The following is a 21,805-nucleotide window of genomic DNA, read 5'->3' as shown; positions in this document are numbered from 1 at the left end:
GGTTTCCGGATCTCAACTTAAGCGATCAATGTCAATTTATTATTATTTTTTTTTTTGGTGTTCCTTCGAATCAGACAAAAGTTCTGTAAATCATCAATTAACAATTATTGCATTTATTTATTTATACGATGTTGGTGCCAGTTGATGTACCCTATTATGCACAATAAAACTTACTATAAGGCAATACACGGAGTGTGTCAGACATACTGAATAATCAGAAGTTCAGAAGAGAGAGAATTAATATGGCAGAAAATAGTGCTGAATTCACAAGTGGCCAGGATAATTTGTCAACATGATGCTGTGGACATGTATACATGCACCCACACTGGCGTACTTGAACTACTGCCATGCAGTCTCTACACAGGAAAGTAAAGACAGAACCTTCAGGTTGCCAGCCCTGGCATGGCTTCGTTTTCCCATTTGCTTGGCCGGAAACTATGTGGTTAACTGGACAATGAACTTCTCTGCTTCTGATTTTGAAGATGCACAGGCAATTTAGTAAAACAATGACACATTCTCCTCTGCTTATAGTGATGTCTAAGTTCTCAGGCCAATGCACAGGCATAAACAGAAAGAAAATGTGTGATTGCATATGTGGTGGTGAAATTATTTTGTATGATTATAGTTATTTGTAAAGGATTACCGTTGATTTATCTAGTGGCAGTGTTACGATGATGTATGAAAAACTGGTCACTGAGCACAAATGGTATAATTCCCTATCAAAGAGCCCAGCCGCGGTGGTCTAGTGGCTATGGTACTCGGCTGCTGACCCGCAGGTCGCGGGATTGAATCCCAGCTGCGGCGGCTGCATTACCGATGGAGGCGGAAATGCTGTAGACCCGTGTACTCAGATTCGGGAGCACGTTAAAGAACCCCAAGTGGCCGAAATTTCCGGAGTACTCCACTACGGCATCTCTCATAATCATAAGGTGGTTTTGGGACGTTAAACCCCACATATCAATTAATCAAATCAATCCATCAAATCTCTATCAAACATACAAAATAGCTTCATATCATAGAAATTTCCACTATCTGAAATGAGTTTTACAACAGCTTCCCTTCAGCTGTAGAGCTGGCATTTGTTCTCCTGATGGCTGGTTGATTACAGTAAGTGGCATTTTCCTTGTTTTAGCATGGTGTCACACAGTGCACTTTCAACAGTGCTCAAGCCAGATTAAGGCTGAATTTCTCAACAGCAATCAGCTCACTTGCACAAGCAATGAAAGTTTTAGCCAAGCAAGTTTTGTCATTTGCACTGTAAATAAAAAAATGTTTCCCGGAACAACTTCTTGGGCTTGGTGTGAAAACACATTCCATAAATATGAGATGGAGCTGGAACAATCAAAACAAACTTGTAGTAATGCGTGGCATTTAAATTCTTGAGCATTGTGTAATAATTACCCCGTTTCTAAATGCCCCCTTTTCAAACAGAAGCTTGTGATTGAAACATGAGACAAGGCCATTCAAGAATGAAGCTCTGCTCACACACTTTTTTGAATAAAGGTTAATAATGATGATACCAGTAGCTTTACGAAGATGCATCATCTTTTTCTGAATAACATTAAATATGTTTCTAGCTCTTATATTTTAGGCATAGATGGCATTTAAGCTGCTGAAATAAACAGCCTAAAGCCAAAAATCCTGTTAACTTAACAGTAATTTTTGCTAATTTATAATCTACTATGGTGTTTGGATTGTAACTTCTCTTAGAAGCAAGCCCATGCTACTAAATACACTCTGGCATGTAACAGGCCAATAATATAAGAAGTTAAACTTCCTGTTCAAACTTCCTGTTCATAAATTTGGCTCCACGGGAAGTCAAACTTCCCGTGGAGCCAAATTTATCAACTGCTACTATTTTGTGCCTCCTTTAGCTGAAATTCTTATGGTTAGAGAAAGTAACAAGAAAAATAGCTTCAATTTAGTAATCCCTTTCATAGATTTCCTTTTTCCTCATTGATTCTGACATAATTGCAGAATGTTTTATTAAGTACAACCCTCAGAGTACCAAATGTGACCTTCTAGGCAGGAATAAATTTAATATTGTGTTATTAGGCCTCACTTCAAAACACTGATATGTTGTTGCAGAAATAACTCAGATATTTTGATTAGCCCCAGTGAACTGTTCGCTGAGCCAAGCATTTGAGACTGCTCCGCCCATCTCAGTCTCCTCATTGGCAAATTGCCTTATGTGTTGTCCAAAATTTCCTTCGTCCGGGTAACACGAGGCTGTTAGGTGCATATGGTCATCAGTTTTTACATTGAAACTTAGTGCTAAGTCAAAGATGTCACTATTTTTGTCTACAATGCTTATAAAGTTTTCTTCCCTTCACTATCATAATTTCTCCCACTTATCAATAATTTTTCTGGTTCTCTCAAATATGTTTTGCATTGACTTGGGTAACTGAAAGATCCAGCTTCCCTTTAACAATACAATAACTGATCACTTGCGCTAAAATATTTTGAATTATTTTTTTAAAGTTTTCCTAATAATGGTGTCTTTTACTTCTCTGTTGGGTTTCTCTATGCTTTTAATCTTAAGCAACTAATTTCTCAGCCACACAAGGAGCTAGCCGAGTGATCTTGCTAGCTCTGATATATTCTGCTCAATTTCTGGTGTAAATTCTATCATTTTTTTTTTCTGGAAAGCACTCTGCCATTCCACATGTCTATAACATGAACCAGTTTCCTCACAGTCTTCAGCAAATTACACCATGCTCTCACAAGTGATAAAAGCCATAGAGTTTCCTAAAATTAACTGTAGGGGACTCTGGCACTGCTATCGTTCAGCAACCATGGAAATGATGGGTAGTACACGGATTCGCCTAGTCTTCGTACTTGCATGTGGCGAATCGCACTTGTGGCTTCATTTATTGCCGTGTTTCTATTTTGTTTCAAAAGGAAGAACGAAATCTTTTGAACTTTGTGGCCCGATTTGAAATGGTAAGCCTAAACGAATAAGGTGGTGAAGCGCAACCCCTGAACATTTGCTGATTTTTGTTTCATGAGAAAACAGCTCCAACCCACACGAAGCCAAAAGTACGAAAATTAGACAAATCCGTGTATACTACCCATCATTCTCATGCTTTCTGAAGCGCCATGCATTGCAGCCCCCATAGACACTAGCACCAAAGTTCTCTCTCGTGTATATCAGAAAACTCTATGGTAAAGGCTACTAACTGTAACTCTTTGCAAAATGTTGCTTCGACTCAAGCTTTGCTAAACAGTTGTTCCCAGTTTGGATGAGCTTTTTCCCTGATGCAACATTTTTCGAATTGACGATGCCTTCTTGATATCGGCAATTTGTGTCTGCCCTCTTCCATTGCAGGAGGTGATCAAATACACTAGAGACACTGAAAAAGTCTTAGCTGTTTTTTCCCCCCTTGGTTTATTTTTCCTAGGTTTCAGCACACTATGTCAAAAACAGGAGACAAGGTTCACGATGAAAACCCGAATAGTGACTATTGATGGTAATAGCAACAGCTTGACGAGGACGGGTTGTTGCCTTTTTCTGTAACAATATTCAACTGCATGCTCATGATAGGTGACCAGCCACTTGTTTACAGGAGCCATACAGGATGTTTGAATCAGTGCCCTTCCAATGGTATTGTTTGTGCATAAATTGATGCAGTTAAGTGAACAGGCTGAAGTAATACAAAATTTACATTTCAAATTTTAAAACAATTAAGCCCTTGTAATAGAAACTGTAATTTCCTCAAGCTTGACCAGACCCATACACACAGGAATGCTACATTGCAAGTTGGGTGCAATCACAGAGAAAATTGAAAAAAAAAAAAGGGGGAACATTGCACTTGTAATAAAATGGAATACCATATTTACTCGCCTAATGAACACACTTATAATAAACGCACCCCCTACATTCGTTCGCTGCAGTCCCGCTAACCGACACCTGGCGCCTCCTTATCCATTGGATCTATTTCGTTTTTGTATTATGCCGACGCCCTTTGGCCATCTCGGCCGCTCCCTCCTTCACCTTCGCTCGCTGCCGGGCGCCGTATTGTTGTTCTTTCTATCTGCGTGCGGCACATCCCCTGTCTTTTTTTTTTTATTATCTGCGGGTCACATCAGGGTTCACGAACGGTGCGAGTGCAGAGACATCGCAGCTGATTAGCACACAGAGAGTGATGGTCATGAAACTGCCCGCACCACCCACGGTCGCTTCCTGCCGTATAAAACTTCATGGCCCAACCACATCCCTGTGATTTTCGAATGTCAACAGGATTTGCCGTCACCATGGCTGTCACTAAGGGCCATTTGGCGCCATCGCGTCGGAGGTTTCTGGAAAACTAGAAACAATCGCATGTCGCCCAGAAAAAATCGTGATGATTTCCGCAACATCGTAGCACCGCCGAATCTCGCTTCAGCTGCAATTCGCTCCTCACGCTTGTTATCCCCGCATACCTTAAGGAACACAAGGTATAGGCTGCCTTTTCTACGGTAACTTCTCATGTGAACAACAAGAGGGCAGCCCTATTTTGTCGTTAATTTTGTTATCGATGGTTTGTTTTGATGCTTCGGTGGTAGCATGGTGCAATGTCAACAGCGTCATCGTCGTCATGGTGCGAGGTTGTCATGTTATGCGCGGTACTTTTGTGTGGTGCGCGGTGATTGTGGTTTTGTGCTGTGTGATGCGTCAATGAAGACGACCACAAGACAGGCTGGGAGACGAAATCGTGATCGGAAGCCAAACCGGACAGGCAGAGAGAGATGTGGAAAAAAAAGACGTGAGTTAGAGAATGTGACGGAGAAGCAGATCGCAGGCCGAGGCCCTCGTCGGATCCTGTTCTCGAAGCAGACCGCTGCCTTCTGTCTGCTCATGAGTAGTTCACCCTGACTGGTGTTCCAGTAATCGGCGCTGGTCCAGTGTGCTGGAACCTGGGCGTATTCAAAACTCGGGCCTACCATTAGTCCTGAGACGAGTTCCTTCCATGACATCAATTCTGCTGGGTTTCAACCATGCCTGGCCTGTCCCTGCTGTCGGCGTGAGACTCCACGCAGCGACTCATTGACAAAGCAGTCTTTGACCTGCACATGGTGAAACCTTGCCAGCCTTGTTTAGTGTAGTGGGGAACTGTGTTAAGTGACTTGAAAACGATGCTCGCCATTGTAGTCCCTTTTTGTCATAACATCTTTTCACCCTCATGTTTTCGCCAATCTTAACAGCAAGTATTTTGAGTTGCCGTAATTACTCAAAACCTGCCCTCACAAAGGTTGACATGAAGTTGGCAAAGTGCGTAGCAGCACTGTTGCGTTTGGTGGGCCACACTTTGTGCGCAGCCGCCAGAACAGAAGAAAGGCAGCCGCCTCATTTTGTGGAGATAAGGAGCAGCGTCAGGACGCGCTGTTGTTTTCATGTACTGGGCGCTGCGTGGCTGAAATTACTCTACGGAGCACCACTGTCCTTCGGGTTCGCGCAGAGATGCGACACGTGGCGTCTTTGTGCCACGGTAACAGCCACAGTGCCGAGCTTCCGCCGATTACGGACGTCGGATCACCACGCTGTGCGTCTTCTTTGACTGATGAGCCGCCGACGCTCAAATGAGTACCAGATGTCCAGGTATGGCCTCTCGGAAGCGCCTAGACCGCGATCGCTGTTCGACAAAGCTTGGGTGGTCGGCGCGAGCGGCGAGATGACAAACACATTTCACCCCGATCGCTGGAAGCAAGATTCCTCGGAGGAGGCAGCATCGCCGGGACCATACATGTGTTTGGTTTGTGTATGTGTGTTTGTTGGGGGCGGTGCTGGCATAATGACACTCGTGCGTGCTGCGGGACATGTTATTAGACACTGCCGTATGAACCTATTCCTCATTCTAGGAATCTGGGAAGATGAGACTGTATTTAATAAGCCCTCGCAGGCTGCTTAGGGTGTTTCCCGGAGCTTGTTCAATAGACAGCCTTTTTCAATATAGAGGTTTCAATGAAGAGCTTTGGGCCAGAGAGCCCGTGCCATGTAAATAACGTAAATAAACCCTCTCTACGAAGTTCAACCTCCTCCTGCCTCGACATCTTGATCCCGGATCTCTGGTGCCGCGAACCCCGGTCGCAACAACTGGATGGCAGCGGTGGGATGAGACTCAGCGATGGAGAGCCACATGGACCGGAGGTCAGCCAAAAGCCCTAGCCCTAGAATTTGGCAGGATGAAAGCAGCGGACCACGACCGCACGTAATCGGGTGAGTGCCTGGCTTTGTGCTTGAGATGTATCAAGTCTTTTAGCCTAAACCCGTTAAGGGGGCGGACAAGTCATGGGACCGAAAAATCGCGGAAAAAATGTTTTTTTTTCAATGGCGTTTTTGAATTCTGCAAGCATTTTTACACCTGCCTGCCAATTTTCAGACTCCAGAAAGCGATAATTTACTTGTTATATCATTACAAAGAGGACTCGCGAGCTCGATTTGCACAGAATTTGACGAAAAAAACACCACTTTTTTCGCGACGCAGGGCTACCGTTTACCGAAAGGCATAGCCACGATCTTGGTCTCGTTTGAAAGCGCGTTTCTCCATCTTTCGATTCCCGCTCAAACTACTTTGCTGCGCTCATTGGTTGCCAAAAAAAAAAAAAATGTACGCGACGCTATTCGTTGTTGAGTGCATGTGACCATAAAGTGGCTACTTCATTGGCTGATCGGGCTCGCATCGTCTGTTCGGCGCGTCAACAACGCGTGAACCCCTCCATGCCACCACAGAACACCTACCCAGTTTGACTCCACTGCATGTACAGTACGGTCCACTCTTGGAGGGAATACGGCAACGCGTGGCTGGCGGCCCGCGTGGCGCAAACTGGCGGTGAGATTTGTAAACGCTGCGCATGCGCATAGACGCGAAAGGGTGGTGTTCGCCGCCTTTCGTCTGCCATTTCCTGCTCTGGCGCTTGCCGTGCGCTGAATACATTGTTTGCACTTACCCACTCTGCCTGCCCCTCCCCGGGTAATCAGCGTGCAGAAAAAAGTGCCTGTCGGTTGTTGTTGCGCTTTCTCGGCAGCTTTGTTGCGATTCCATTCATGGCCACAGCAGCCGATTTTAGATTACATGCAAAATGCAAAGAAAAGCCACATGCTTATGGTATTTAGAAGCATGTTAAGGAAACGCATGCTTGCGAATACTTCAATGTATGCCACTAAGGCGTGGCACCGAATTATATAATTGTTGTGGATTGCAATACGCAGCAAATGTTAGTTCTAACTCGCGTGACATTTCGTTTTCTTCGTTGAAGCAAACACACCAGAAGCTCCTTATTTCGAATATGCGATAGCATTCACTTTTTTGAAAATCATTACATTTCACCAATACGTGCGCTGAAAAATGGTGTACGTAGATTACTATGGAGTAAACAACAAAAAATTAATTTCTCAGACTTAGGCAGGTTGCATGAGGTCAGATCTGTAGCCTCGAAACATTTGAATAATGCAAATGTAATGGAACACATCTGAGCCCTGTGAAACACAGAATAAAATGCAAATATATGCAGGCAAAATAGGACTATACGCATGACAGAACTTGGAAATGAAAAAAAGACATTCGTAATGCTGATGATTACGCTGGTAATGAGAAAGCGGCCATTTCGCGATGGCAGTGACATCCCGATGGCTGTATTCCTTGGTGTACAGCTCGACTACTCGAAGCCTTTTGTCCTCAGGTACCCTAGCCGTGCCGCTTCTAAGAACTAGCTCCGCCGAAAATGTGATCAGCGAATAAATATGCCCCCAGCTGTGGAAGCCTGTGAAAGCGATAACGAAGCCCATCACTCGCGTAGCTTAATTTTTGTGCTCACCAAAAATGTAGTCACAAGCTTTTCAAAAGCCGTTCGAACCAGCCAGCCACTTTCGATAACAGACATGGAAATTGATGGTCGATGAAACGCGCACAGCAAGCTTGTCGCTAGCGTGCGCCGAGCGTAAGGCGGGGTAGTAGCAGACGACGTGGGCAAGTACCGCCCTTGCGATTCTGCGCGCATGCTCCGCGTTTCCAAATCTCCCCAGCAGTTGGCGCCCCGCTGACCGCCGGCAGCGTGCTCGCGTGTTCCCCCTAACAGTGTACCGTACTGTACGTTGAAGTGCTGTGGTCCTGTGGTCACCTCAGGCTCCAAGGTACTGATTATCGCCAAGGTAAGGATCATGGCCACGTACAAACCGATTGATGACGACCTCATGCGCTGCCCGTATGAGCCACACATAAAGGTGAAAAGGGCTTTCCATTCATATTTCGAAGTGCCACAAGCCACGCCCGGTTTGGAAACAAAGCCCAGACTATGACGCAACGTCGCTCGTCGCTGAGAGACCATTCGCCCCCGAGTCGCAAGAAAACTGGGAACTCGAGTGTGACCCTAATAGAGGACCCTACAAGCTGGCCATGCAGCCAATGTTCCGCCGAGTCGTCGGACTTCCTCGTGATGAATGGCAGCGCTTCTACAAAACACTGCTTGAGCATGCAAAAAGCGAAATCGCAAAGGCGCATCTAATTTCAGTGGAGTCCGACAATACATCAAGTTATGAGAGCTGGGACACCGAGATTAGTTCCTAAAAAACTGTGGGGTGAAGCCGACCTGACCAAATGTTCCAAAAGGTCACGGGCCATTTGCTAGATTTCACGAGGCATACCAACTTCACGTAAATCGTAGTGACATATTTTCTTTCAGAATTGGCCCCTGTTTGTTCCCTGGCGATGTTTCTAAGCGGGGCCGCTACGTGGCGAGTGCGTGAACCAGTGTTCTGTGGCGTGAACAACGTGTCGTGCTGCCATACCGCCCGTGCTTTGACAGCGTGCTTGCGATCGAAGTTGTTGCAATGCCGGGATCATCGCGAAAGTTTCACACCCGTAATAAGCTTGGTAAAAAAAAGAAGAAAGGCTCAAGCGAACAACTTCAAGGCACATCTTTTGGTGAGTAGCGTCAATGAAGAACGGGATGGGTCGCCCGCCGATGCCGCCGACGCAAGCTTGACGGCCTTGCCAGCCTGCGATGTTCCCAAATCTGACGCATCGCTGGTACATCCGTAATCGAAACGTGCAAATGAACATTGCGCACATCGAGACTCCATGACCACCATCTCGTCCGCGTCCGCCGACGGCGAAGGAATCGCCGAGGCGCCCGAGACAGTCGACGGGGAGTTAGGCCTAGTGGGTCCGCCGGCCACCGACGCTTCGCAAAGCAGCGGCCGCGTCTGCCGTGACACAACCTTGCTAACGGAATCGGAGCTGCAGGTAAGGCGTACAAAGGCCGATTCGAGGCTGCAAGAACTGACATCGACGGCCGCATCGAAGAGAAAATTTGAGTTTTTGAGGAATGACGCACCGGCCAGCGCCGCTCTCCCGGAGCAAAGCGAAGAGGAGGCAAGTTTTTTGATCGTCGATCTTGGCTGCAACGGTCAACTGCTCGATGCCATGAGATGTAAAATTTGCCACGGAAGCGTCAGTATTCACAGACAGGAGAGGCAATACGGCCTTGCCGTGAAGATGTGTGCGCGTTGCGTGAACTGTGGCGACATCGCGCAAGCGTGGAGCTCTCGAGTGGATGGCACACAAAAAGTGAATTCGTTCACCGTCAATATTCTCGCCGCTCAAGCCATGCAGTCTGCAGGGAAACGTCAAGCGGCTATGAATGATATATTTTCGACCATGAATATATCTCATCGCGGACTTCACAAGAAAACGTGGCAGAAATATGTGAAGCAAAAATTGACACCTGCAGCTATAGCGCGGCCGAAAAAGTGGTGGGCGAGTGCAGTTCGCGAGCTGTACAAGGAGCTGCATATTGACTACGCCGACAGTATTGCAGTCTCGTACGACGGCTCGTGGATGACACGCAGGCACTCGTCCCACATATGCGTGGGTGCAGTGATCGAGCTCTTCACTGGCCTAGTGCTGGACTACGTGGTTTTGAGTAACTACTGTGCCGGGTGTGAGCGTGGACCGAAGGAAGACGACCCCGCATATCAGGCTTGGCAGGACACCCACGTGTGCCAAAAAAATAGTACGAAAAAAGCTGGCGAAATGGAAGTTCAGGCAGCAGTGCTCCTCTTTGAGAGGTCCTTAAAAAAATCTGAAATACACGACAATCTTGTCAGATGGTGACAGTCGCACCTTTCTAGCTTTGCAAGAAGCGGATGTCTACGGCTTCATAAAAGTACAGAAGGAGGACTGTGTCAATCGCGTCCAAAAGCGTATGGGCACTGTCCTACGCAATTTAGTAGCAAGACAAAAAGGAGGTGCCTGTGAAACTCTTGGAGGAAGGGGAAAGCTCACCGGGGACCTCGTCACAAAGTTGAGTTCTTATTACGGCTGGGCGCTTAAATCTCACAAAGGAGATGTCGACGCCATGCACAGAGCTGTGATGGCGACTTACTATCACGTCACTTCGAATGATAATGAGTCGAATCACAGCCTGTGTCCCACAGGCCCAGACTCTTGGTGCAGGCAGAACGCAGCTGCTGCCAAAGGGGAGCCAGCTCCGAGGCACCGTTACAATTTGCCTCAACATGTGTGCAAGGCTCTTCTGCCAGTATATGAGTGCCTGTCTGATAGAGGGCTTCTAGAAAGGTGCCAAAGAGGTAAAACCCAGAATAGCAATGAAAGCCTTCATTCTATGATCTGGGCTTTGGCACCTAAGCAGCGCCATGCTTCACTTTTTGCAATTGAAGCTGCAGTTGCGGAAGCAGTAATGAAATTCAACAGCAGCAACTTGAGAACGTCAACAGGCATCCTCGACGAACTCAAACTCAACCTCAGCCTCCCAAGCATCAGACGAATGACCGAGAAGGGAAGGACAGGTGGCGAGTAGCTGACTCAAATCGCAAGCGTGCCTCGAGTGAAAAGCTCCAGCAAGCACTAAAGAAGCGCCACCGCAGTGCTAAGCACCAGTCAGACTATGTTCCTGGTGGATATTAGTATCTACTTTGTGAAATATGCATTTTCTTATTGTTTTTTTGTATAAAGTGTGTGTTATCTGTTTTTGCCATTTTTCTCAAAATGTGAATTTATGACTCTGTTCAATCTTGAGGCCTCAATATCTCGGCAGCTATGGCAGCTAGAACAATAATTCTCTTTGCTATAGAAACCTGATGTGTGTAGAATGCAAGTATGGAAATGGAATTTAGAAAACAAGCCTTTTTATTTAATTATTTATCAAATTTGTAATAGCATACCAACTGCTTTTTCTGAGTGTAAAATTCAATCTGCCATAAAATAACTAAAAAAGCCAAATAAAATAAACTACTTCCATTATTTCAATCTTCCATCATTATTCTATGTTGCCATATCTTAAATGTTGCTTTTAATTCGGCACTTTTTTTTCTAACGAGGCCTTAGACAACGGGGGTTGAACTTGCATTATCTTGAGAATGAGATGAGTTACAGGAAAAGTAATTGCACATTTGAAATCAGCAGAAAAAACTGCACAAACCTGTGCAGTTTCATCAAGATCACTCAAAAAATAATGAAAAAGTGTATAAAAGGAGTCTGCCCCCTTAAAAGACAGATATAACGGACAACTTCCTAGCCCCTGTGGTTGTAAGTAGAGCACAGAGCAGCACTTGATGTTTATCTCAGCAAGTGGGTTAAGAACGAAAGCTCAGATAATTTAGCAGGAACTTGCGAGTTTTGCGCAAGTTGTGAAGGTACGTTGCGGGAAAGTTTTGAAAAGTTGAGGAGAGCAGAGGAGTGCAAAAGAAATAGGAAAAGTCTAGAGAGGGACGCTGGCCTCATAGATCTACTTGTGTGCTTATGCTTTCGGTTTCCACTGTGGGATTTACCAGACTTCAACTTCTCCAGACCCAGAATTGAAACGCTGGTGGGTTTGTGTTTTTTTTTCACAGCTGAGCCAAAGCAAAGTAGTCGCCATGGACCTGATGAGATTGACGAGAGATAACCTGCGAAACCTGAGTTGGGATCTCGACCTAGAATTCAAGGATGATATTTAAACTCCGTGGGGTTATTCTCGAAAGTAAAAGTAGCACAGCTGATATTGAGCACTTCGGGAATATGTATTTAATGGAACAAGAATGGATAGAAAAACAGAGAATAAGGGATCAAGAACACAGGAAGGCGACGCAAGAAATGGCGGAGGAGGAGGAAAAATTCTAACGCGAGTGTGAAAGACTAGATAGAACACAGGTTAGATGCGAAGCAGAGGAGCGGTCAATCAGTACAGCTGGCACACCAGAAGTGCGAGGAACAGTTGAGTGCGGTGCAAATCGGAGCCGCAGGAAAAGCTAGCAACTACGAGGGTAGCAGTAGGTTCACGAATTAACCAAGGTTGACAGCTGCAAAAGAAGCCGCGATAAGAGTAGATGCCGACGAAGGCCATGGTAAATGTGGTGAAGTCCTGTGTCAGGGGAATTCTAGTAAAACAGCTAAGATAGTTGTAGACAACCTGGCACAGACACAAAATGAGGATGCCCCGATGTGGAATCTTGCCCGTAGAGTCAGAGGAAATTTCGACCCGCTGGGAAAGAACACCAGCGTAGGGCGAGCAGAGTGTATGGAAGCAGCGCAGGGTGGAGTAGTTCTGGACAGCTCCCAAGTAGGTGAGCCTGGTCCATGTGAGAGTATTGCAACGGTGGGTCCTGCATGCGGTGTTTAAGAGGATTTTGACCCACTTGTCAGGGACAATGGGGTGAATTTAGGGGATGAAGTGATAATAGAGATGGGTGAGGACAATGCAGTAGTGGGCAGCTCCCTGGAGTGCGAGCTAGCTTCTTCGGAAGAAAACAGCTGCAGAGTTACAAGAGGTATTAAGCTGTCCACCAGTCTGGAGAGTGAGGGAGAAGATGATTTGTGTGCAAATCATTCAGACTGTGCGGGCAAGACAGCTAACGAAACCATTCTGAGTACTGGTGAGCAAGAGAGGCGAGTGGAAGGGTTAGAAGTGGACCCCAAAAAGAGGCATAGGCGGAAGCGGCATCGTAATGGCAGGAGTGAGACAAAAAGCACAACACGCTTGAAGGAAGGCAGTGAGCATTCAAACGCAGTGAGCCGAATTAGGCGTTTGTTGACGGCACCAGAGTTGCTCCACCTGTGTCCCAGATGAAAAGGAAAAGAAAAGTGCGTTCGGTGAAAATACAAACAGAAGGAAGGAGCGTAGTAAACAGAGTGAGGTCCTTTTCGTCCGCGTCGAAGTTGGTTTGCATTCGCCCGAGCGTTCGAACAAAAAGAAAAAAAAAGCGCTTTGGGTGAAAATCCAAAAAGAAGGGAAGAGACAGTCAGACTTCCGTAGTTTTATCCACGACACGTTTGATGGGACAGGGGTGCGCAAGGTCGCTGGCTCGAAAGAAATAGCCGAGCGAGGGGAACAATGCAGGTCGCCAGCGAGGAAGAGCTTAGCGGGGCTCGAAGGTGAAGCGAATGGGTTTTGCAATTGTTCTCTCCCCCGTTCGCTAAAAAAAGGCCCACAGGGCTCGATCGTCACGCGTTCGTCTCAAAATTGAGTGACAGCGGTAAGTTTGAGACGAAAGGCTCGTTAGCGAATTTATTTGTGTTTTCCTTTTGAAGTTCTGTTTTGACTGTTTTAATTTTGGAAAGTGTTTTGTAAGTATTTCGGATACGCGATAGCGTTTCGGTAACAAGTTCTAGGTTTTCTTCATTTCTAAAGCAGTGCATGTTTTGATTTTAAAGGTAAGCGCTGCGCAGTTGCATAACAACACGCCTAGGAATGTTTGTTGAGTAAGGGCAACATTAAAAAGAAATTTTGAGTGAGCGCGAAGACGCAAGGATATTCCTTGTAAGTTTTCAGGGTTCATGCAGCAGTTTTTTCTGTTGTTATTTTTGTTTGTTTCGCATGTGTCCGGTGTGGATGTGAGTAAGAATGTTAGTTCATGAGGTTACGAGTATGTTTTAAAAGAGTGGTAACTGCAAGAGAAAGTTAATTAGTAGTTCATCCACGCAGTAGCGCTATAGCGTGCGTTTGGGGACATGTAATGTGGATGTTCCTGATGCTTGTGCAGCATGACAGTTATCTCTTTGTGAGCTAAAAGGAAACTGACAACTAGCTTTGGCGGCACAAATTTTTTTCGCAGCCACCAAAACGGAAGAAAGGCAGCCGCTTCATTTTGTAGAGATAAGGAGCAGCGCCAAGACACCCTGCTGTTTCCATGTACTGGACACTGCGTGGCTGAAATTACTCTACGGAGCACCGCTGTCCTTCGGGTTCGGGCAGAGATGCAACACGTGGCGTCTTTGTGCCCAATGCCGAGCTTCCACCAATTACAGACGTCGAATCACCATGCTGTGCGTCTCTGACTGATGAGTCGCCGATGCTTAAATGAGTACCAGATGTCCAGGTATGGCCCTTCGGAGGCGCCTAGATTGCGATCGCTGTTCGACAAAGCTTGCGTGGTCGGCGCGAGCGGCGAGATGACAAACACGTTTCACCCCGCTCGCTGGAAGCAAGATTTGCCGGAGGAGGCAGCATCGCCGGGAAAATACACGTGTTTGGTTTGTGTATGTGTGTTTGTTGGAGGCGGTGCCGGCATAATGACACTTGTGTGTGCTGCGGGACATGTTATTGGACAGTGCCGTATCGACCTATTCCCCGATCTAGGAATCTGGGGAGATGAGACTGTATTTAATCAGCCCTCGCGGGCTGCTTAGGGCAGTTCACGGAGCTTGTTCAATAGATAGCCTTTTTCCATGTAGAGTTTTCAGTGTAGAGCTTCGGGCCAGAGAGCCCGTGACATGTAAATAATGTAAATAAACCCTCTTTACGAAGTTCAACCTCCTCCTGCCTCGACATCTTGATCCCGGATCATCGGTGCCGCAAACCCTGGTCGCAACAGCGCACGCTTGTGGGCACCCCTTGAGATGACAGCAGATACCGCTTTTGTGGGTAAACGATTGCGCAGAAAAGAAAACCACGAAATGGTTCTATGGAGTGCACCAGTGGTGCAGAGACAGCTTGCAGAAGATAGTGTTTTCAAACACCAAAGATAAGTGAAGCGCAACAAAGAAGCTGTTTCCAAACAGTATATGCGTATGTCAATTTTGAAAGACGAAGGGCACCTAACTTTTTTTTTGCATCACCACATTTTTGCTCACCCCAAAAAAGTTTTCACAAAATTTGCCCCACATAATAAAATGAACCCAAAACTTTTCTCTGATTTTTCTAGAACAAAAGTGCGTTCATTATGCGAGTAAATTTTATATCTGCATATGCCTTCACATATCAACATAATTCTCGCTTTGTTCAACATGATCACGTGGCTATTCCTGGGGTGTATAAATAAGCATAAGCTGGTTTCCAAAAGTAAACCATTATTATAAGTTAGCAACCTGTGTATGTATTTGTGCCTAAATTTATTCTGTCTTTTATGTGCACTGCAAAGAAACCCATTGAAGATGAGTAGAGGTAGAACACAGCCACAACACCACCTTCTTGTTTACATGTTCAAACATGCAGGCCTGACTGGGCATATGTGTAGCAAACGGTCAATAATGGCTATAACTATGTAATTTTAGCTCCCCTTTTAACTTTGTTTGATAAGGTTCAAGTGTTGTATTCACTGGAAGGCACATCTCTCGCTCACGACACTTTTAAGGTTTCAAAGAAGTGTGGATAACAGCTCATTTACAAGCATCATAATTTGCTAGATGGACCTGTGTCATTACATTTGCCCTCTTCACATATACAATCATTAAAGATGTAAATCTAAATTTCTATTTCAAATTTTCGCTGTCAATGTAGAAAGGTGCGAAAGACTTCTGAAAATGCAGAGGTGCCTTCTTGCTGATCTTCATCAAAGTAACACTGCCTCAAAATATGATGCAACCTATGTGCACAAATAATGTAAAAAACTAACCTGAGAGGGGATTTTGGCACTGCAGAAAAAATAGTTAGCAGCTTAGGGTTGATTTCTTCATCAAGCAGCTGTTCATACATCCTCACAACCTCCTCCTACAGAAAGAGAACAAGACATTTGGGTTGAAAACCGGCTCACGAGCACTGTACACACACACACACGCAGTAGCATTCCTGCTGACCAGCTATGTATACTCTGCATTGATGCGCACGCTTGTCTGAGTCCGAGTAAAACAAACAGTAAACATCAAGCTAAGTCTATGTAAACTTTACTTTAGCAGTGAGAAGTGCTGCCTCTTCTTGTTTGATCTCATACATTGATGAAATGCAATGTTTGCAATACTGCTGGTGATGATCTTACTGCACCAGCATTCGGAAACCCCTTCCATGCAATGGTAGACCTTGTTATCACTTGCAGTGCTTCCCCTCTTGTGCAAAACACTTTTTTACAGTATACTTTGTTTTGTAACCATTACCTCTAATACTGAGGAATTAGAAGCTACATTTTAAGTACACAAAATGCTGCTGCTTGTACAATGTTTTTCCTTAAATAACTTGTCAAAACAGAACCATGTTTAAAGCATTCACAGTATACCTAAATAGCGAAAATTTCTGTTTCATCAATGTGCTAAAGGGTTCCTTTGAAATCCATCTTTGTTAATAACGGGGGTGCAAACACCTGAAATAGAATTCGAAGCAATTTTTGGAGCACGAAATCTAAATTTTGGGGCAGGTTACAAAAAAAAAAACTTTTATCACGAAAGACCAAATTTGAAGCAGTATATAAAAAACAAGGCTTACATTTAGAAAAAGAAATGAGTACGCACCATTCAACAACACCTGAATCACCTAAACATGAGCACTGCTATTTCAATAGAAGTAGTATTTTGAAAAATCCCACTAAGAAACAATGATAAAGTTAACATTAGCATTTGACAGACTCTGAGGATTGAAATGTGAATCTGCAAGCCAGCAAACTTGAAAATCAAGAGATTTGTAAAACTGAGGAGTATGGTGGCGAAAAAATAAAGGCATATAGTTTTTTTTTTTAAAGGGCTGCAGAAATGTCATACACTGTTCCCAATAATTGCTAGAAACTTTGTAGACATTAGCGATCATACTAGTGCTTTCTGCGGTGTACACACGCACGATTAATTGAACAAAACGTTCCGTGTCCTGCGACTGCGACTAGAGCTAATAGCCCCTTCCAAATCTTAATATGCTTTTTCGCAGGCTAATAGTGTACTGTGACAAAGGTGGTTTGAAGGGACCGATAACTGCCCAGAACATGAAATGAGATGACTGCATGCATGGAAAGATTGTCCCTTATAGTGATTCAAACCAACTCTGTTTTTCTCGTGAAAAGTCAATTTTTATTTTTATTTCTTCATTGAAATTAGCGAAAAATGGCCTGTGGCGTCTCTGGTGCCAAAAACATAAACTATCATGAATGCCCTGTCATGTGACCATGCGTTAATGTACATAGTAAACAATTTAGCGAGCCAAGTAAGCACAAATACATGCCGTGGCCATCGATTTAAAAAAAAAAAACGACGGAAGAACCCTATAATATGCTCGTTTCGCCTCCAAACAAGCAAGCGTGGAAAAAGGTGCTGCATTTGGGTGGCCATTGAAACCAGCGGGCAACAGACGCTTTACAAAAGCAACACTGCGCATTGCTGCGGCAGCAAGCACCACGTGCCCCTTGTTAGCCGCAAAATGGCAAAAATATGCTTGTGGCACTTCGTTGTTATAGTTATTTTAAAATGTACGATATTTTTTTGCTGTAACACGGGCATCAGGCGAACAACTTCATTATTAACCTCGTTACAAGGTGAGCAATATGTTTCTGCTTTGAAGCTCATTCTTGACTTGACCAAGCAAGACAGCCTGAGCATCTATGAAATGCGAAGGCCGACTTGCGTTTTGAAGTCCGCTGCTTGCTTCACGCAGTCTTACTCAAGTCATGTCGAAGGCGCGAGCCAAGTAACATCTCTGCATTCGGGGGTAAGTCCTCGAACAGGTCAGCTAGACTAGCCTCACTAGATAGCGTTCGATCATTAATGGTAGCCAAGTTCAGATTCCAATGGCGGTCTGTCCGGACCCAGAGATTCTTAGCACCCTTCGCTGCTTCGCAGGTCCGACCGCTGCCTTGGACAGTTGCTTCGCAGTCCCTGGGGGCTAAGGGCCGAGGGTTAATCACTGTTGTCATGGGAGGTAGTGGTTACCAGACTTGGCCACATATGTATAACTACAGTGCATTCCACTTATAACGATATCCAAGTGCCAACAAAATCCCATCGTTATGACAAATAATTGCTATAAGCAGGTTGAGAAAATAAATGTAACAAGAGGTCAAAGCATTTTATTTGCATGCAAGTAAGATACAGCAACTAGTACTTTTTTTTGTAGAAAAGCCACAGTCTGTCAGCTTTGGTTGCTTCACGCGAAGCTTGTGCACATCTTTCTTTAGAACCTCAAGGTGCTTTATGTAGCTGAGCGGGAGATCCTTTGAGAAAACTAAGCTCCAGAGACACAGTATCAGCTGTTGGGCCTTCTGGGATGAGAGTATCTGGGTAGTCTGCTCAACCATGTCGTCGAAGTCGCCGCTCTCACCGCTGTCTACAACACGTATAAGTGCAACTATCACCTTATCACAGAGGCACTCTGACATTTTCACAACATCGTCTGCATTTCCAGACACAACACATCTTCGTTAAGCGCCAACCACAACTTCGGCATCTCTTCGGCGATGGGCACTTTGTAGGCCTCTCCTGGCACTGCTTCAGAAGTTCAGAACAAAAGCTCCTCCTCATAATGTTTCTTTGTAAAAGGTGTAGTTGACTTGTTTTGTGAGGGTGTGGACAAGGTGCGGGGTGCATAGAGGTGCGTGCTGTTGGTGTGGACAGCCATTTTCAGCATGCGCTGTAGCTGGATTTAATCTATAAGGGTACCTGCTAGGGCCAGTTGGTAGCTATTCATTGTTAGGTTATTGTGCACTACTTAAAAGACAAACACTTGAGATGAAGGACTAGTCTAGTCCTTCATCTCAAGTGTTTGTCTTTCAAGCAGTGTTCAATAACGTAAAAATGGATTTAATCTCTCTTTCCAATGTCGCAGCATTGAAACATGGTAAAAGCTGTTTATTATTTTACTATAGAAAGTACACAAAAGTGAAAAGTGCCATCGTTTTCATTGTTATATCTAATATACTGTTTTAAATAATATCGGTATAAGTGGACTAGACTTAATCCTGTGCAGAAGCAGATTTTAAGAACAGTGTACATCAAGGTCTAAAAACCTGATAAAGCCACTGATGGCCAGCCCATTAAGAGTAGTGAAGGTGCAAGGCATGAAGAGTCTTAGTTGTCCCTCAGTATGATTCTCTGAAAAAGCAAGCCACGAACTTGGAATTGGGTCCCATCTAGCATGAAATTTTAAGAGAAAATGTCACCTTGGTCTATTCTGTTTCTGCTTTGGGTCTTGCTGTAACAGCTGTCAAACTCCATGCCCTTGATAGGTGACAATACACGAAATGGGGCTTTGAACAATAAAGAAGCCGTTGCAGTTGAGCATTTCATTGTTCGTGTCTTCATGTGAGCAAGAATGCACCTTTTGTTTGACACTAATGTGAAACAGTGAATCAGTTTACATAGATAACTTTTACTTTAAAAACTCTAATGTTGATGATTGCACAATCATAGCTTTGATAATAAAGAAACAAATCAAGCTCAAAGCTTCGCCTTTAAATTTCGCGACGAAACCTCTGTGTATGATGTCACAAATTTCAAAGTAGATTTTTCGTACTTTACCAATGTGTCTCATTGTAACATCCTGAAACTTGTCATGTTGAGTCTCTAGCGCTCTCATTGGTCAATCCCCTTTATTTTTACTGAATAGGAACTATATAGGCCCTAGCAAACATTGTCAAAATCTGTGAAGTCATCACGATGGATGCAGTGATTTGAAGATGATGTCACCACTTGCGCTTCTTTTTTATGTGTTTTCTCGCTCACCATGCTTCTTTTTGCGACAAGCATGGTGATTTTAATATTTTAAAGGAGTAGTTAACTAATATGAGAAAAACCAGTTTTCTCTTTAGTGTCCTGCTAGAGTGCCCTGCCACACTTTTTGAGCATGGTCGTAAAATGCCGTCGATCACTAGTCGAGGCTCCCGGTACACGCGAAGCCAAATATTACAGCACAGCACACGACCTAGAATTTACAATTAATTTTCTAAGTGAGCTAGAAATGCCTAATTCTCTTGACAAATGATGCAAAAAATCCCAATGACCATGCCATAAGCACACAATCAACGGCAGTGGCAGATATGAGCATGGCGAGCTGTACAGCTAGTACCACAACCACCATGGACTGCCGCGATGAACCAGCGTATTTGCTCGCAATCACACAGACAGAAAGCTGCCTGTTCGAAGAAGACGACGAAAGAAAAAAGAAAGAAAGAAAGAAGTGCTTAATATGTCATGATGCATGCTGATGAAGGGATACAACTTCTAGACCGTTGTCATCCCCCTCCTGGCGTAACTCTCAGCATGCTTGCTAGAACAAAAGGAGATATAAAGTGCTTGACCTGTGCAACAAATCCCTGTAACACTGCTTGTACTTAATGAATTCTGAAAATTTTTGCGGCAGTTGATTCATGAGGCAATATATTTTTTAATGAAGCCATTTGATGATTACATAAAATAATGTTGCCAAGCCCTTTTAAGTGAAATGCTTCATCAATTAAAAATTATGTTATGTTGGTAGTATCCTAGGATTTTTTTTCAAGCTTGCTTCTCCCGCCGAGCTCATCCGTTTCCACACTCCAATGACAGCATTTGGCTTCAGTGATCTGCTTCACAGATTCTTTTAATACTGTATTTCCAGAACCCTCTTTTATGGCATCTCACTCAATCGTATTGTGGATTTAGAATGTAAATGCAAAGCAAATATTATTATTATTTTTTTTCCAGCAATGGTTGCTCAGCACAAATAACTCCAGTGTTGAAAGATAGCGAATTCCTGTAGAAATGTTACGAAGCCTTAGTGGTTTTTCTTGAACCACACTATGGCCATAGAGGAGGTAATGCCCACAATAGTAATGTCCACAAAAGTATGCAACTAATGCAAATCTTGTCCTTGGGCATGAAAACAAAATAATGCTATTCAAACTCAGTTGCTGTTTCACATTTACTTTGAGAACTAAATCACAAAAGCCATTTTTTTGCTTGTCAGCTACAGCTGAACCCCTTCATTAAAAGACATGCACTGAACAGCAATACTTGTCCTTTACATGAGGTGTCTCTAACATGCAGGGTACCATATATGTGCTTCCTTATCAAACCCTATTTAAAGGTAGCAACACTGCCGCTTCTTATACGCAATTGTTAAATCACTGTCTCATATAGGGGTTTGGCTGTATTCATTCGTGGGAAGCACAGGCTTCACCAGAGCACTGATGGAATACGCAGAACGAACTGATGATGATTTGAGCGAAGCTGGCAAGTGCTTGCTCTTGCACCGGGAAAGCTCTCCATCTCGACTTGTGCTAAGCAAGACTCCTCAGCTAAGCATGATTGCAAAAAGAAAGGCTACAGATTTACCATGCTTCGATCAAAATAATTTCTTACAGTCGTCTGGTTCAAGAAATGGCTTGAATTTTTTCACACATAAAAGTACCATGTTGAAGCATAATTTTGCAATCAAAATAGATTTTTTTTTTTACTTTTGGAGCCACTTTTGTGTCCAATGAGAGGCATCTATAAGAAATATTGAGAAACATCTATAATAGGACAACACTTGTAATATTTGATACTTAATGAAGTAAAAAACTCACGCTTGATTGGCATAGGAAAGATGAATCATTGCGAATCATCTCGGAAAATTCCTTTGGGCTTGCATTAGAACCCAAAGACTTGATAATCTGGAAAATGTTAAAGCCAACTTAAATGCACATGATTTGTAAATAAATAGAATTTGAAGTGCTATGCTTATT

General features: G+C 44.2%; 1 protein-coding gene and 1 long non-coding RNA gene across 9 annotated transcripts in view; one reads left to right on the top strand and one right to left on the bottom strand.

Annotated features, from left to right (window-relative positions):
• LOC119161370 (uncharacterized) overlaps positions 1 to 21,805 on the bottom strand; it is a 199,479-nt gene that overhangs the window by 108,336 nt on the left and 69,338 nt on the right. For all 8 annotated transcript variants that reach the window (XR_012889357.1, XM_075885056.1, XM_037413807.2 and 5 more), the window contains exons 9-10: positions 21,647 to 21,733; positions 15,809 to 15,903 (exon numbers count right to left, since the gene is read on the bottom strand). Coding sequence is in view for 7 of the 8 variants with exons in the window: in XM_075885056.1 (XP_075741171.1) it covers positions 15,809 to 15,903; positions 21,647 to 21,733 (182 nt within the window). In the remaining variant the exon portion in view is untranslated. The remainder of the gene's footprint in view (positions 1 to 15,808; positions 15,904 to 21,646; positions 21,734 to 21,805) is intronic.
• LOC119162372 (uncharacterized) overlaps positions 17,491 to 21,805 on the top strand; it is a 94,759-nt gene continuing 90,444 nt past the window's right edge. The window contains exon 1 of the long non-coding RNA XR_012889359.1: positions 17,491 to 17,641. This is a non-coding gene — a long non-coding RNA (uncharacterized LOC119162372). The remainder of the gene's footprint in view (positions 17,642 to 21,805) is intronic.

This window comes from Rhipicephalus microplus, unplaced genomic scaffold (assembly GCF_043290135.1).
Source record: "Rhipicephalus microplus isolate Deutch F79 unplaced genomic scaffold, USDA_Rmic scaffold_65, whole genome shotgun sequence".
Classification (NCBI taxonomy): Eukaryota; Metazoa; Arthropoda; class Arachnida; order Ixodida; family Ixodidae; genus Rhipicephalus; species Rhipicephalus microplus.
The sequence above is the reverse complement of the archived record's forward strand: the minus strand, read 5'-3'. Positions and strand labels throughout refer to the sequence as shown.